At 43.2% G+C, this 16,494-nt stretch overlaps 2 protein-coding genes and 1 long non-coding RNA gene across 4 annotated transcripts in view; 1 reads left to right on the plus strand and 2 right to left on the minus strand.

Annotated features, from left to right (window-relative positions):
- The window catches only part of ABCC3 (ATP binding cassette subfamily C member 3), a 50,682-nt gene extending 45,687 nt beyond the window's left edge, over window positions 1-4,995 (plus strand). Inside the window, exons 27-31 of the mRNA XM_055796118.1 lie at window positions 404-550; window positions 1,495-1,653; window positions 2,026-2,192; window positions 3,228-3,422; window positions 4,115-4,995. Coding sequence (XP_055652093.1) covers window positions 404-550; window positions 1,495-1,653; window positions 2,026-2,192; window positions 3,228-3,422; window positions 4,115-4,223 — 777 coding nt within the window. The 3' untranslated portion in view covers window positions 4,224-4,995. The remainder of the gene's footprint in view (window positions 1-403; window positions 551-1,494; window positions 1,654-2,025; window positions 2,193-3,227; window positions 3,423-4,114) is intronic.
- A 269-nt stretch (window positions 4,996-5,264) lies between these two features.
- Window positions 5,265-16,430, minus strand: LOC101912475 (ankyrin repeat domain-containing protein 40). Of its 2 annotated transcripts, XM_055796128.1 has the most exons (6): window positions 14,853-16,430; window positions 11,584-11,732; window positions 10,045-10,518; window positions 8,998-9,179; window positions 7,659-7,712; window positions 5,265-6,030 (listed from the first exon to the last, which is right to left on the minus strand). In XM_055796128.1, exons 1-6 carry the CDS (start codon window positions 15,158-15,160, stop codon window positions 6,028-6,030), a joined length of 1,170 nt encoding a protein of 389 aa, XP_055652103.1. In that variant the 5' UTR covers window positions 15,161-16,430; the 3' UTR covers window positions 5,265-6,027. The 2 variants fall into 2 exon arrangements, with proteins under 2 accessions (XP_055652103.1, XP_055652102.1); XM_055796127.1 differs by having other exon boundaries at window positions 5,265-7,712; window positions 14,853-16,424.
- On the minus strand, window positions 13,734-14,832 carry LOC129783835 (uncharacterized). The gene is made up of 2 exons (XR_008745819.1): window positions 14,592-14,832; window positions 13,734-14,486 (listed from the first exon to the last, which is right to left on the minus strand). It is a non-coding gene; the product is annotated as an uncharacterized LOC129783835 (long non-coding RNA).
- Window positions 16,431-16,494: the final 64 nt, after the last annotated feature.

Here is a 16,494-nt window from a genome sequence, read left to right on the forward strand (position 1 = left end):
AACGGAGGATCTGAGAAGAGCTGCAGTGAACAGTTCAGGAGATCAAGTATTTAATCTCAAAACTAAAAGGAAGCTAGACAAGATGCATGATACATGCCAGAGTTTGAGCTGGCATGAAACAGGCAGTGTTCTATTAGAGTTAATGGAAAAAAAAATAAATTTATATCCATTGAGGATTTGGCCCTATATGCTCAGACCTTTTTTCCTGTAAACTTCACAACAAAGACTAAAATGTGTGGGTATTTAGGAATCCATGTTTTTTCCCTATTCTTACAAGTGTATTTGATACTGAGATTTGATTTATCAGATATATTTCTAGTAACAAATGTTGATGTTTGTATCTGAGTTTGAATTATTTTTTCTTAAACCTATATAAGGCATTTCTGACTTCTGTTTTCCTTAGGCTCCCTGGATTATTGAGGGCAAGCGTCCCCCAGAAGACTGGCCATCCAAGGGAGAGCTGGAGTTTGTGAATTATTCAGTGCGGTACAGGAAGGGCTTGGATCTAGTGCTGAAGGGTCTGAACCTCCAAGTGCATGGTGGAGAAAAGGTGAGTTACCAGCTGTATGTCCTTACTAGCACTTTGCTCCGGGCTTCCAGTGGCAACCACAGAGCAGAGGACAGGATCTGCAAGCACACTTGCCGCAGTGGTGGAGACCTACTCAAGCTGGCATTGCAGAAGCCAGCAGTGACAACCATGCTGTCGGTGTACCAGCATCCTCCAGGCTGGAAGCAGTAGGACCAATCCGTAGGATTTTCTGGACTTTCCAAGTTAGTTTGGCAACAGGCTACTGTACGTAGGAGGCACCAGCACAAGTGACAAAAATTCAGTGACGACAATGCTTTTCTAAAGCAGTGCAGATGGGAGAAGGAATTCCAACTTTTTCCACTCCCTGGCTTTCCCTGTGAAATTTTTGGCATGAAAGGAAATGGCATTCTTTGCTTCCTGAATCAGGAAATTGTCTTTGTTCTGGGGCATTCGTTTCTTCATGCTTCAGTTGAAAGTTCTGGGGTTTTCATGCTGGTGACAGAACAATTAGCAGGGGAAAAGTCCTCCGTGGCATGTTATTAAGAGAGGAGAGTTATCCTTATACTAAGCAAACAGGATGACAATCAAACCACCTCCTGGAATGGAGATAACACATGCTCACGATGAAGTCTGAATTGCCTTCTGAAAAGCCTTTATTTTTTTGTCTTTGAGTGATTGGACTCCTAGCATGGGTACTTGAGCTAATCGCCCAAAGTGATGTAGAATGGCTCTAGACCTCTGTACATATTTATATGCGGTATCATTCAGATGACGGGAATGGCAATATATATGTTACAACGTATGACACCAGGTTTCTAGGGAGCGATGTTTAAATTCTTTCTTAGATTCTGATCTTGCATCAAACCTCTTAGAGGAATCTTGGGGGTTTGTTTGGGGGCTTCTTTGTTGGGTTTTGGTTTTGTTTTAACTGTACGCTTTGTTGTTAAACCTGCAATTTGTTGTAGATCGGAATTGTTGGCAGAACCGGAGCAGGGAAGTCCTCCATGACACTCTGTCTCTTTAGGATCCTGGAAGCTGTAAAAGGGGAAATTAAAATTGATGGTGTGAAAATTTCAGAGATTGGTCTGCATGACCTTCGATCGAGGCTAACAATTATTCCTCAGGTACTTTTTCTGTGTGTCACAGTAAAGGAAGGATCTCTTAACAGCTTGGCAAACCATAAATAAGGGCTTAGCCACAGATGAAAATGCTTTGTTACACTCAGAAAATTGTTTCAGAAAAACAAAATACTTCTACATTAAGTGGTCCTGTGCCACCTTATAAGCTGATGCTGGGTGATGAAACAGGGTTTAGGATAAACCATCTTTATAAGTTGGAATGTGAGTTTTAAGTGTGTATAACGTCATGTATTTTCAGAGTGGATGGGGTTGGGAGGCGGCCTACCTGCAATGCAACCGTGACTTCAAAGCAGTAACTCATATCTGTACTTAAAACAGCTAAAGCACTTGTCTAATGAGAGTTGGTTTTATATCCAGGATCCTGTTCTCTTTTCTGGAACACTGAGGATGAACCTGGATCCATTTAATAAGTATTCAGATGAAGAAATATGGAAAGCTCTTGAACTGTCTCATTTGAAGAGGTTTGTCAGCAGTCAGCCATCCATGTTGGACTATGAATGCTCAGAAGGTGGAGAAAATCTTAGGTATGGAACGCTTGGACTAGAAACATACACCGAGCTTTCATTCAGCTGTAACAGTGAGAAACACCTGAGCACAGGTTTACGCTGGTCTGTTGTGTCCAAAATGATTTAGCCGCCCATTCGTGTTTCAAGAAAACCATGAAGGCTCAAACACTTGTTTGCTGTTCTGCCTCTGCCACGAATGAGCTGATTCTTCTTTGCTGCTGGGAAGAATTTCTCCCAAACCAAAATCTTGTCTTACCAGTAAAGAAAGAAGTCTCAGGGTGACAGGCTGTTGGGCACAGGCAGTCCCTTAAACATGGTTTGGTAGGAAGGGAGATGCCATGGTAACATCTATAAAACTGCAGTGCTCAGTAAGAGTCCTCTGTTTAAACTGACCCTTTAGCAATCTTTGTGTTCCATTATTATTTGGGAAACCCACGAAGACCTGAAAAGGGATGACAAAATGCCGTGCTTTGATGTGCTGCGTTGGCTTGTGAGACTGTGGTGTGACCAGACTATGTGTGATGAACGTTCAGCATCTTCTTCATCCTGCAGAGACACTCGGGGGCTGTGTCTGGGGTGTGTTTATAGCAGGGGAGGAAGTGTGGGCTGCCCAGGTGTGTGTATATATATATTTTATATTATTTGAAGGTAGAAAGGACTTACAGCCTCAGAACATTTTTTTCATTTTTTTACCTTTTTTTTTTTTTAAAAAAGTTTGTGTATACACAGTGTTGTTATAACTGTGTTTCTGAAAACTCAGGCAGAAGCATTGTAATCGTTAGTCTCCTTGGCTTTTGTCACAGTGATAGAAACGGGGCATTTGTTGGCTCTGGCAGCACTGGGTCAGGCAGTAAGTGAACAGCTACGCTAAAACCAGCTGCGTAATGCTGCCTGTGTGTATCTGTGGGCTCTAGGGCTGACGGACCAAATACCGGGGTTTTTTGTTCGGTAGCTCCACCTGATGAGCAATCTGCTCTAGCACAAGTGATTCTGAGCGGTGGAGAGCTATGGGCAGCGGGGCCTCGTTTCTGAAAGCTCTGTCTCTGCTTGCAGCGTTGGCCAAAGACAACTCGTCTGTCTGGCACGAGCGCTTCTTCGCAAGACGAGAATCTTGATCCTAGACGAAGCAACAGCAGCTATCGATCTCGAGACGGATGATCTTATCCAGATGACAATTAGGATCCAGTTTGAAGACTGCACAGTGCTGACAATAGCACACAGGCTGAACACAATTATGGATTACACAAGGTAAAAACCTTTTAATAGCGTGTGGTGGGCAGGCTCACCGCTTTACTGGGTACGTGGAGCAGCATTTAATAGGGTCTGGTTTGTCTGTAGATAGCCACACAGATGCTCCTTGGGTAGAATGTAAGCCATGATGATTAAGCTGTATAATCCTAGAATATCCAGACCCGACTTTGCCCCTGTTGGCATAAGAACCAGGTTCTGTACTCACTAACCAGAGTTGCACAAGAGATACTACCCAGTTGCATAAATGGCGCTGTCAGCAAGCCTGTGGATCCGTTTTAAACTAGCAGCTGCTGTAACTAAACTCACTAACATCATGTTAACAACTTTAAAATACGTTACTACATGGTATTTTTTATCTCTTTGGCTTTCTGGCACAATATTTACAATTCCAGAAGTACCAGTATGACACTTTTTTTCCTGTTTTTCTTTTTTTTTTCCACATCTACTCCCCCCCTTTATTACCCCTGGGAGACAGTGACTGTGCTGTACCTTTTTGAATCAAACAGCGGCTCAGGGAGAACATTTATCGTCTGTTGTGTTTCAGGGTGTGAAAATAATTGAGCAAAACAAAGGCAAGGCAAAGATTAGAGCAGTTTGTGATAAAAAGGGATACCACATTTCTTGCAAGGAATTCTCTGACATATCTTCCCCTCCCTCCCTCCCTCCCCACCACCTTTTGTTTTGCACAGGGTTCTTGTTCTAGACAACGGAACCGTAGCTGAATTTGATACACCTGCAAGCCTTATAGCATCAAAGGGTATTTTCTACAGTATGGCCAAAGATGCTGGACTAGCATGAAAAGACGACCCCTTGGGTGTTTGGGTTGGGTTTGGGTTTGTTTTTTTTTAATATTACTGATCTGCCGCAAAGTGACTTGTGAATGTACTGTAACTTACAAAACACTTTTTGTAGTAGACTAAACTTGTGATATGTGAACGAAGTATTTTACAATTACAAGAACCAGAAAGTAAATTTTATATTTTTTAATATTTTCTACATACATGAAGTATTTTATTAAATGCCTTTTTTTTCCCAAAGAATGCCAAACAACCTGCCAAGAAAACGTATCGCAGGGCAATATGTACTGTATGCAGGTTTATAATTAGTAAATTATACTAATGGTACAAAAGATACCTGTTTTGTGTGTTGTCTGTGTAAGATTTCATTGGTTTTGAATTGGGAAGACAGGAAGCAGTGACTCAGCTGAAAAATAGTGATATAATGCGTAATGTGGTTCCAACCCGTTCCTTTCCGTATTTCCCCTGGGACAAGGGAGTTGAATGCTTCAGCTTCAAAGCCGTCCGCTATCCCAGAACCTCTGGTGTCCCTGCCCAGGGCAATTTTAGCATCATAAAATTTCTCCTCGGCCTAAGAATTACAAGTAACGTGTATTTAAAGCTAAACCTACAGATGGCTTAATATACATCATTAACTACACAATTTCAACCAATTTATTAGACTCCACCTAAGCCTGCAGGGATATGATTGGCACAGAAATGTTACAATTTTGCTGTACCTCTCTTACGTGCGAAGTCACTATGAGTAAGTCTCCCCTTGAGCCAAACATGCATGCCGAGCCAATGTGTATATAATTTATCTCGTTCAAGACTTAATCACCTGAAATAATGTGTGATTTGTTTTGCAGAAATAAAGATCTACTGTATTATTGATAACCAGGACTCCTCAGATAAAAGGAGTACTGCGTTTAAGCAGTACTTGCTGCTAGTATCTGAGAGAATGTCTTTTGCTTTTGTTGTTCACTTCCTACACCAACGATTCTAGAAACCTACCTCGCAAGGAAAGTCCCCATGTTTTTCCACAAGTAAAGTTCAGAAAAACTTTGAGAAGACAAAAATAATCCTTTATTAATTCTTACAAATGATACTTCTTAAACCAAAACAAGAATCTGCAGCCGAGCATTCATTTGACATTAACATTGCATATAGCAGAGCACAAAGTAATGAATTATTTATCATACACAGTAATGTAATGATTATACACTGATCAGATTGTTAGGAGTGTTAATAGTATCTTCTGTGTATAAACTGCACAAGGTATAAAAATACTCCTCGGAATGCATAGATAGCAACCAGCATGTGCGAGATAATGTGGAACAACAAAATCATCAACCCCGCTGCTGAGCTTTTCTCTAGTAGGTCTGACTGGCTAATCCTGCACCTTCGTGGATTTAGCCGGTGTTTAAACAGCCGATGCCTCCCTTGTATCGGTTCTGTGTGCCAGGGAGAATGCAACAGGCAGTGCGACACGTGGAACAACAAATTGTATTATTCCATGATACAGAATTTGATATACCACCAGCAGTTTGGTATAGAAAACAGATACTGCCAATGACTCGGACCATGTGTGACCTCCAGCACTTTTCAGAAGAGGGTATTCTGTTGCGACAGAATGTTCTACTGTTAGCCTGAACGAGACTGAAGCGCAGTCTCCTAACTGGCACACAGGCAATTTGGGATCTCTGCATGGATCTGTGCTTCCAGGTGAACACTGGCCATCCGACTACAGGGCGGACTGGGAGAGGGCTCCCTCTTGTGTGCTCAGTCTCGGCTGCTGAAGCTGCTCCCTGTGCACAAAGGACTAGTCACTGGATGAGAGAGAGAGAGCAGGTGAATTGGGTACCACTTGCTGCATTAGCTGGCACGCAGGTGACTGCCCCGGCTGCGGGGAGAAGAACGAGAAGGGAGACCGGGCTGTGCTGGACACCCAGCTCCGCGTGGGGGGTCACTTCAGACGCAGCTCTCGCCTCAGCATTCCCTCCAGCTGGTTTGGGGGCTCCCTGCTCAGCGTGCTGCTTTATAAATCCCGTTTACAGGTCCGCAGACAACGTACAGCTAACTCGGGCTGTAAATGCTTAGCTAAGAGAACGATAAAATCCTTTGGTTGCTGTAGTTTTGAAAGAAACTGGGGGAAGGGAGGGGGAAGATGAAGAAATAAGAGGCAATTTTGCTCCAGTTTGGCATGTTCTCTTTGCCTGTTACCTCTCGTACTTTAGTTCACTCATCTAATTCATAGTACATCTGCCGGTAGGCCACCAGAATAGAACCTCTTCCTCAAATGCAAATGACTGAGTAAATATGAAAATCCTCAAAAATTAGGTAAAATCCAGCTCTTAAATACTTTTCCATTTATTTATTCTAGAATTTCATAGCATAGTCTAATTCTGAATTTTAAGTAACAGGAAAAATAGTTTTTTCCAGTAAACAACATGGGTAAACAGAAGTAATTGGGAAGAAAGGAAATACATTGCATAGGAACATCAAGATTTAACGTCAGCCCAGAAAACCCTGGGCATTTCACTAGTTTCTTTTTACACAGGTAACTTTAAAGGTCCAAGATGCTGTCTTTCTGAGGAATTTAGAGGTAAGAGGAAAATAAAACTACAATTTTTGTGCTTTTAAAAGGGGAAATTAAAGCAGCATTGGAGAAATGTGTTGTCAATACAGTAACAAAAATAGTATTTTATATTGCACGTGTCAATACTATATATTGACAGACAATGGTAAAAGGGATTTTGGTTGAGAGCATATTTATGATTTGGATAATTACTACCGCTTTTTATTTTCAACCTGAGAAATAGGGAAAAGCATAAACAGGGATTAAGAAATCACAGGTAGTAAGTCACTTGAGACATAGTTTTGTGCTTCTTCCACAGACTTAAACCCTTCTGTTTTTTTCCTTCTAAGAAAGATATGACTTAAAAGACACCATCTACAAAGTGAACATTAATGGTAATGGACTCAGTACAAATATTAAATGGGTTTCATGGCAGGTTCTTAGTTTGAGTACCTCTGCTATTTTATAGCAAACAAATTATTAAAACAGCTTAAGGTAAGCCTTTCCCTGAGAGCTGCTAACTCTGCAGTATTTGAAGATTATCTTTTTGTAAGTTAAAGTGTTGCATTAACAGACAGTTCTACCAATACTTCCTTTGAATTAAGCTACTTTGATATCAAGACTCATTACTCTTAGATTAACTAGAGGCTGTAACTGTGCATAACAACTAGTTTATTTCAAGGTTAACAAAATAGATATATATTTTTTTCACATTATTAGCCCTTATAGATACTGTACTTCAAGTGTAATTTTAAAATGAGATACAAATCTTTTGGTTTATTCATTAAACAATTAGTATGTAAGTTCTGATGCCTTCTTGTTATAACCACTCCTTTCAGAAAGTGATGGGACTCTGAAAAGTAAGTTTTTGTCGCTTACTGTTAGAACAAGCTCCAGTTCTTGGAAATCCTGTAGCCTTGCAACATCTTTGTCCTTTAAATAAATACAGTAAGTTGTTAGGTGATAAACCATCCATTCAATTTTGCAGCGGTAAGTTAAAATAATAGGCTAGCACAAGGTATGTATTTATCCGTAAATATGACAATTCTTTACAGTAAACTGGAAAGCAGACATCCTGTTGCATCTTACATTTATTCTGGGATCTATTCAGCTACTCAGCGAAGTCTATTTTTAGAAGGAATGCAACATGGACGATGAGTGCAAGTGATTAACAGAATTACACTTGTAAATACCTACTGCGTGCCACCCCCAGCTCCTCTTTTCCTCCCGCCTTGGCAGCTCTTAGAAGCTCATGAATTAATTCTTGCATCTACCCAAGAAGGTGCTGCACACAGCATCCTCTAGCATCACAGAGCTGGCTTGGGCAAGGTCGTTCGAGAGCCACGGAAGACACCCTCCCACAGCACAGGCTCCAGCTGTGATCCCCGCTGCAGCAGTACTCTGCTGCTAAACAGCATTAAATAGAATTAGTTTTGTATTATCTTGACGAATAATGAGAGTCCTGCAGTCCTACCCAGAGAGCCTGAAGTAATTAGAGCTGGAAATAACAACGGTCCTGTCAACAGCCTAAGTAGGCAAGTGACAGAATTGCTTGTGTCTTCTCCCCCCCATCCTTCCTAACAAAAGAGTAAGTCATCTTATAGTCGGTGAAGATGCAGTGCAGGGAAGTCTATTAATCTAGGAGCAATCAGATTAGCCCACGCCTGACGCCAACAACGCTCTAGCGGGATTGAAGAGTGAAAGAAAGGTGAACGGTGAATCAATAGAACAGGTCAGCAGGTCCGTTTTCTGATTGCTGCCCAGGTAAATGGCACTGAAGTGAAAAGACAGCTACGTTCCGAGACCTGCACTCAGAATAATTCTGTAACACCTCTGTGTGTTCCGAAAGGACTGCACGGAGTCCTTACTGGACTAGCAAAACTCAGCTGAGCACTGCCAGCCTTTTCAATGCTGCCGGGTCACAGCAGTGTGGTATTGCACTGAATTTAAGGCTGCAGTAGAGAAACTGGATATTAATTGGGCTCAACACCAGATGTTTATGAAAGGAAATGATCAGGAAACTTGGGAACATTTTTACTAAAAGAAACCCAAACAACTGCTGACTGCTGGAAGCTGAAGGGAAGTTTTTTCATTTTGGGTTTGGTTTGGTTTTTTTCAACAGGAGCCTACACAAGTGGCCAACAAATTATTTCTTTTTAATGGTAACCTAAAAATCTTTTTTAGAAGTTGCCGCACATCAAAATTTAAGAGTTCTTACCTTTCTTAACATTGTATTTGGTAATTTTCTGATCTTCTGTACGTGCTCAGGATTAACACCCAGCTCACAGCAACTCACTCGGAGCAGTTCCTTATAGGTCAGGTCTTGTCTGTCCAGTTCAATTTCAATGAAGTCATTTTCTCTAAGATTAGGGTTTTGTATTCTAACTTTAAGCACCAGTTCTATTAGAAATAAGAAGGTACATTAATAGGCAGATGCAGAGAGGAATTGGAAAAGATACCTCTATATTGACTTCCAAGCATTTCTTTGTTCTATTAACCTCATTTGTATCATTTGTAATGATACAGGAACCCTCAGAAAGCAAAGTACTGGACATGGATGACCACAATTTTCATTAGACTGACTTTCATCAACCCATATGAAAAAATCATTACAAATCTAATACAGTGTGTGCGTATATGCATGCACGACCCCTTGCGTGAATACTCATCTTACTGGATTTAAGCTAATTTAAAAGCAGATTATACAGGTTATCAATTTCCTGAGCAATCCAAGATTGTTTTTATTGGTTTTTGACTCTTTTGGTCATCGGTTAACTCCTCACTGCTAATTCAGGGCATCGGAACACTTTATTTCAAGAATGAAATACTGAACGGGAAGTGAAATTCCAGATTCCCTTCTTTAGGCAGGCAAAATTTACCTGCACAAATGGCAGCTCATGGAATTGCTCACCCCGGGACTCAGGTCTGCAGACTGAGCTGCGTGAGGCTCTCTCTTGGGCTCGCTGGCTGCTTACTCATGTTCTTTATTTGAAGCTTGGAGTGTGCTGTTTGGAGAATTAGCCTACCCAGGTGTTTGTATGCTGTTACAGCATTTGAGACAAATAGCAAACGTTTTCATCAATATTTTAGTAGCGGCTCCAGCAGAAACAGGGTATCTGCCTCTTTAATTCCCTTCAAATGTTTTCTGAATGCCTGAACCTGAAAATCTCTACAAGTGCTGTGAATACGTGTAACCCTGATGGGTTTCGCTGTCCGAGATTGGCAGAAGTTCCAAGACCAAGAGAGAAGAGACTGTTACTGTTACCTTGCATATTCAGTGGAAAAGCTCCTGTGAAGAAAACGGGCTGGAACGCCGGCACAGGTCCCGAACAGGAGCCGTTCTCTGGCTGCGGTACAGACTGATTCAATCCAGCTGGCGAAGGGGGACTTCTGCTCCAGGAGACAGATCCCTGGAACACTGGCCCTCTCTGAAGGATGGGTTTGGAGCGCGGTGGTGCGGTACACCCGCGGGGCAGTGACGGCGCGCCTCCGGCATCGGCCGCCTCGGGAGCAGCGTGCCCGTGCCGCGGTGGCACACGTGCATAAGTCTCCACGTCGGGTAAGGAGGAAGAGTCGGTGTCTTGCAGCTCTGAGTGTGAGATACTCCCATTCGCCGAGGGATCTGGAACACTGTTACTCGTAGTGTTATACACATACGGGAAAGGTGGGTTAGCCAGATAATTAGGGATGATTGGCAGATCTGCATCTGTGTTTAAGTCTGGGAGTTTGTCATCCTCCACTGTAAAACAAACAAAACAACATTCTCCAAGACTGACTTGAGGGGGAAAAAACAGAATTATTGCTGTTGCACTGTGAGGTTTCTTTTTGTCCCTCTTTTTTTATGGTGAGGGAGTAGAGTGTTAAAAAGCATCACAGGTTAAAAGATGAATCCAGCAGCATTATGCCTTTTTTTCTACAGTAAACAGAACAGTGCTCAGGTGTTGCAATACAGTAAACACAAAAGCAGTCTGCTTCTAGTAATTCTGGGGGTGCTATTTCCTTCTAAACGCTGCAATACTTTTGTTTTGTGTTGGTTTAATCCTTAGCCAGCATGTCGTAACATGGTCTCTGGCGGTATAACGCTATTGTCTTCATAATGTATAAGGCAATGAACAAAGGGTAGTATGTCCTTCGATATTAAGGCAGGGGATAAAGGGAAAAGAACATGCAGTACTGGGAGAGCTGAAACATTACCAATTCAACAGCTGGGAGACAATAACGAAAACAAAAACAGACAAGGGAATACAAAGGGGAGGAAAGAGGTTGTTAATCAACCACATTTCAAATTACATATCACCTCTAGCAGTGAAAGCCTATTCCACTCCAACAGTTACAAAACATGATAAAAATGCTCTACCCATGTTCTTTAACGAGCTGTTTATCCAAGGCTGCTAATTTTTTATTTATTCAACACAGTGTCTAAGCTAAAACACCAGGAAAATTAGATGTTGCTCATAGAAGAGCTTCATACAAATTTGAGAGGTTTTTCTCCTGTTGCCCTTCTGAAAATAGGAAGCTGCATCTATCCTTCACTGGTTTAATCACAGCATTTTTCAAAATACCGTTTTTCTAATTTTACGGTATTTAGAAAAAAGTTTGGCTAGCTGGATATGGAATTTGTTGGTAATCCTCTTTCCTTAAACTCGGATTTCTTACCAAGTAAACACTCTAGAAATTAAGTCATAGTTATCACTCAAATCTGAACACAGTATCCTCAACATGCAAAATACAGATGGAACATCTATGCTTTACACAGCCTTTCACGATGTCTTTGATGATGACATTGCACAGCGAACAGGTTTACCTCCCAACATCTTCCTTATCTCTTTCTTTGACGTTAATTGGGCTGGCCTTTCTCCTTTCTTGGTGAGGATCTCCTTGTCGGCTCCAGCGTGCAGCAGGTAAGCCACCACCGGAGCGTGGTTCCGTTTACATGCCCAGTGCAAACAAGTCCTGCACGTGGAAAGCGTTAACACTGTTTGAAATCTTAAAATCATAGCAGATTAACTTTTGCTCAATTTTTTTGCTAATGATTTTGTTAATCATCTTGCTGCCTGTAAGAAGAATGACCTAATACATGTCTAACATGAAAAAGGTTTTAACGGCACCTTTCTTGGAAATTCACGCTGTTTGTGGAGCCTGCAGTGACACCTGCTGATGTAGTTGTCCCTTGCTCTAAAGCTCTTGATACCGAGTTACCACAGTTCTATTTTTAAAGTTCAAGATCCTTCCAATTTGGCATTTATTAGGCTACTAACTTTTCTGGAAACATAAATGTAAGAAGGCGGCTTGAGTATGCTATTTTAATCTTTGAAAGAATAAGTTGTACTTAAAATACCTCTGTTTGTGTGTGTATGTGAGCTTATAGGGAACACTTCCCTAGGATGCTATTATTACTCCTTAATTAATGCTGTCAGCACAATGACTTGCACTTTTTGGAAAGTAAGTGTTTAAAATATTGTAAGCATAGTTTCTAAGCACAGTTCTTTGCCCACTTGCTAGCTAGTCCATGCCCCAGCAATTCCAAAGCTTTGATCTGCAAACAACAGGTTTTCTGCAATCTGTAACTGATGCACAGAACTAATAACCTTTTTTTTTAAAAAAAAAAATATTAATTGCAGTCGCTGACCTAGAGAGACATAGTAAAGAAACATTCTAAAAGCTACTGGGTTTATTTAGTGTTTAGTACTGGGGACTTAAATGCACACACTATAAGTTGCTATACAGTCTTACTATTCCTCCCTGTCCCAGGTTCTAGTGATGTTTGATCTTTCTCTAAGTTTTCATGTTTTCTTTTAATTCTCTAACTCTAGATGAAGGGAACTCTTCAGAAAAATGAACACACTTAACCCTTCTCCAAGTTTGTTTGTTTATTTTTTAGGAATTAAATAAAGCCAGGATAAATAATAAGCTTGTAAGGAAAACAAGTTTCTGTTGAAAGTCCAGCTCCAAGAAACATTTTCCACTTTGGTTTTTTGGTTGTTGTGGTTTTTTTCAAGGAACACTGCGAAGTTTTATCTTGACCAGCAACTCCCAACTTTGTATACAAAATTCTGCTCTTTTAAGTTTTCTTGTGTGTATGTAAGGGAAAAAGAGAAAATCTGATCTTTCAAGGGACACAGATCAGGTAAAACCAAGGGAAGACAAGGTAACTTGCAAAACTTTGTTCACTGTTATGTATTCTAACTTAATTAAACCCATCTTACCAGAAACAAAAGGCTTGGTTCTACAATTTCTTCTTACTAAAATTAACGCTTGATGGCAGAAAGTACCTCTGAATTAAAGGTAATGGGACTAGTCACAGCAGCAGGAGGTTACGTAGAATTAGATCCAACTGGAGAGACATGAACGTCAGTGTACGTATATGTATTATTTTTCTTCATAGACTATCCTAGGAAGGGTGCTACAAAATCTGTGTTTCAGAGGTGATACTGCCAGCAATATTGTGAAGTCCTGGCTTCTCTCTCCAAGGCTGGGTGGCGCATTTCAGCTAGGAAGTGCCATTTTTAAATGGGATAAATCATTTTTGTCAGCAAAAAGTATTCCTGAATTTTTAACACCAAAGATCCCACAGAATCCGAATCCAAAAAACTCAGAACAGGTTTGTTTAGGTTTTCTGTTCAGTGTTTTCTGGACTTTTCACTAATATCTCCTTGTGAAATAAGTGTGAACAGCCCACATGAATTCATAAGTAGTGCACTGCCAAGTCATAAACTGCTTTGGACCAAAGTGGAGGGAGAAAATGCAGACAGCATGGCCGTGTTTGCTCTGAGTGTGTAAGCTGCTGGTTTATTTTGTAGAGACGGTGTGTAAACCTCAATAGCATTGCCCTCGTATTGGGATCCATCCTGCCCATTTCACGTGGTCTCATGCAGAGGTACCATCTACCCATGGATGTGACATGCATCAAAATGTGAGTACTCAGCACCTCTTAGCATCAGACGTACTAACAAGTTCACTGGAGAAATTTTAATTTTACAAGCAAACTTAAGTAACAGTGAGGATCCATTTATTGCCATAGTTAAAAATGACCAGATTGTGATTCTTAAAAATAATTAGGGCAGATTTCTTTCATCAATTCCAGTTTCAGATACAAACTCATTTTGATGACAGGCAGCTGTTTATCTTACACACAACGAGAATTCAATGTCCAATGAATCAGCTACCTTAAACTTTCACAAGTTCTAATTTTAATCACAATTTAAACCTCAAGTTGCAAGTGTTACACACTTCTCAAAATTGCTGATCTAACTTTCATCTCTAAAAGTCTAGCTCCTTCCCTCGTTTTAGTCTTCCTATTTTTAATTACAACTTCAAGCACAGTACAGAACAGTAAATACGGGCTGAATTGAACTTATGGAAAACAGTTTTCAAAAATGGCCGAGGATTTCCTGTAAATCCGGCTTCAAATAACATTTTGTGTGCCTGTGCATTCATGTATAGAGACCCACTTGTACAAGTGCCTATTACAGAAAAGTCTTGGGTTTGGTGTCATCAGGTGGTATCCACATGAGATGTCAAAAATATTTTTATGTATCAGTGTTTGCGTGTATCACTGAAACAGCCTGCAAGTTCCCTGCTTGAAACGGACTCATTTTCAAACCTGATTTAGGAGTTAATAAAAAATATTTCTGCTGAGGCGAAGACCTGCTGCCATGCCGAGGTTTGGTTTTGACTGCCCGCACTGTCTCAGGCTGCCAGCATGCACTGCCAAAAAAAAAGGCACTATAAAGCAACAGCCTAGCGATCTGGAGAAGCAGAAGAGCAGAAGGCACGGGTGGGAAGGGGATGCGTGTTTGTAGCGGCGGTTACCAGCTGCATCACTGTTTTTTCCTCTTTGGGACAGGGAGATCTGCATCGCGGAGGGTCTGGCAGCAGATCCACCTTGTAACTTAATTCTAAATTCAAACCGATTTGCGTTTTACGTGGAAAAGTGAACAACCCACGGCAGCGTTAGCACTGGAAACCCCAGGCGAAGTCCCGTTCCGGCCCGGGGAGGAGCCCGGGGAGGGGGACCAGAGGGAGGAGACCCGGGAGGGGGACCAGGAGAGGACCGGGGAGGGGGGTCCTTACCAGCCGTTGACTTCGTTCTGGGAGTTGGGGCTGACCCCCAGCTCCACCAGCCGCCGCACCTCCTCCGCGTCCCCCAGCGCCGCCGCCTCCCGCAGCCGCTCCTGCCGCTCCCGCTCGGCGCCCGCCGCCGCCATCTCGCCGCAGCCCCCGGCCGCCCCCGGCCCGGGCCCGGCCCTCATGGCCCGCACACCGGGGCCAGCCTCGGAGGAGGGCCGGCGGCTCCGGCCGGTGCTACCCCCGCAGCGCTCCGGGCCGCGCCGCGCCGCGCCGGGGGACCCTGTTACCGGTAACAACCCCGGCCCCGGCATCGAGTTCCGGGGAGCAGCCGGCCCGGCCCGGCCCCGGCACGGCGCGCAGGGGCTCACCGGTACCCCCGTACCGCCTGGCCCGCTGCTGCGGGCTCCAGCTCCACCCGGCTGTTCTGCCTAGGAAATGCTCATCATCCTCCTGCATCCTCAGAGTAATCCATGAATCCCTAAAAATAAAATAATAATTTAAAAAAATCAACGTATGCCTGCAAATCAACAGGAAAGATTATAGGTAATTCCTGTGATTTGAATTGTTTGGTTTGAAAAGCTGGTTTTGGTCATTGTGGGTTTGTCCTAAACCAAGTTACGGGGGCACAGTGCAGCTGCTCAAAATGTCGCAACTATCAAAAGTCAAAATAATAATTTCAGAGTCCAGCCAGACCACTCAGCCATCTCCCTTCCAGCCTGCTCTGCACGATCCTGCCACGGAAACCTGCCACAGTTCGGCCGCAGCGTACCCGTTTGCCGACTTGGGGCAACTGGAGCAATCCACGTAAAGCAGCTGAGACGGGGCCCCGTCCTGCCCGCCATGCTCTCAGCCTTCCAAGCTGCATTGCGTTGATTGCAATTACACTCTTGCAACACGTCCAGTGGGTCATTAAATCATTACAAGATTGCAAAGCTGGAAAGAACGTGGTGGTGCCTTACAGCGCCGGGAAATGGAGGCGGCACTGACAGACGGCAGAGCGGAGACTCCGTGGGCAATGCCCGCACTGGCATGGCACGGAGCTGTCGGTCATTCTGAGTGAGGCTGCAGTGAGTCCTGTGGGTTTTACAGGACTGGCAGCATAGAGACTTAAAGCTCTTACAATTTCACGCAAATAGGACGTTCAAAATTATTTTGAGAACCCGGGAAATAGCTGGAAATTGGTATGCGAAAGTCAGTAAAGATGAGGTACAACATTACATCTAGAAAGGGGAAAAAAACACAAAATGAGCAGAAACTGGTTCCAAGACCAAACAGGATGCGTTAGGTTAAATCTGAGGGCCTTTCGGTTCCCCTCCTAACGTGTCAGTAGAATTCCCAAGGGGATGCACACTGCCGAAGGGCCTCAGGTGGTCCGTGACTGCGCACCAGAGGGGGTTTTGGTGCCTTTGAGCCCGCCACGGCATCGAGGGGCCGCACTACCCCTCCTGCTGCCCCTGGGTCCGTCCCCCCCTCCAGTCACAAGCAGCGCTGCCAAGGCTCCCACCTCAGCACCCTGTGCCCAGGCCGCAGCCCAGCACCACGAGGCTGGCGCCTGGCAGCCCCCGCACACAGCCAGGCCACAGCCCAGTGCCAGGACACCCCGCAGGGCAGGAGGCTGGTGCCTGGTGGCCCCCACACCCAGCCA

Source organism: Falco peregrinus, chromosome 2 (genome assembly GCF_023634155.1).
Source record: "Falco peregrinus isolate bFalPer1 chromosome 2, bFalPer1.pri, whole genome shotgun sequence".
NCBI classification, from domain to species: Eukaryota; Metazoa; Chordata; class Aves; order Falconiformes; family Falconidae; genus Falco; species Falco peregrinus.

Excerpts from the sequence above, each read along its gene's own strand:
- LOC101912475 (XM_055796127.1), bottom strand. The coding sequence starts at position 15,160 with ATGCCGGGGCCGGGGTTGTTACCGGTAACAGGGTCCCCCGGCGCGGCG. Across the intron at positions 10,519-11,583 it reads GATAAGGAAGATGTTGGGAG|TGGAGGATGACAAACTCCCA; the intron begins GTAAACCTGTTC and ends TTTGTTTTACAG. Across the intron at positions 9,180-10,044 it reads TTTTCCACTGAATATGCAAG|AACTGGTGCTTAAAGTTAGA; the intron begins GTAACAGTAACA and ends TATTTCTAATAG.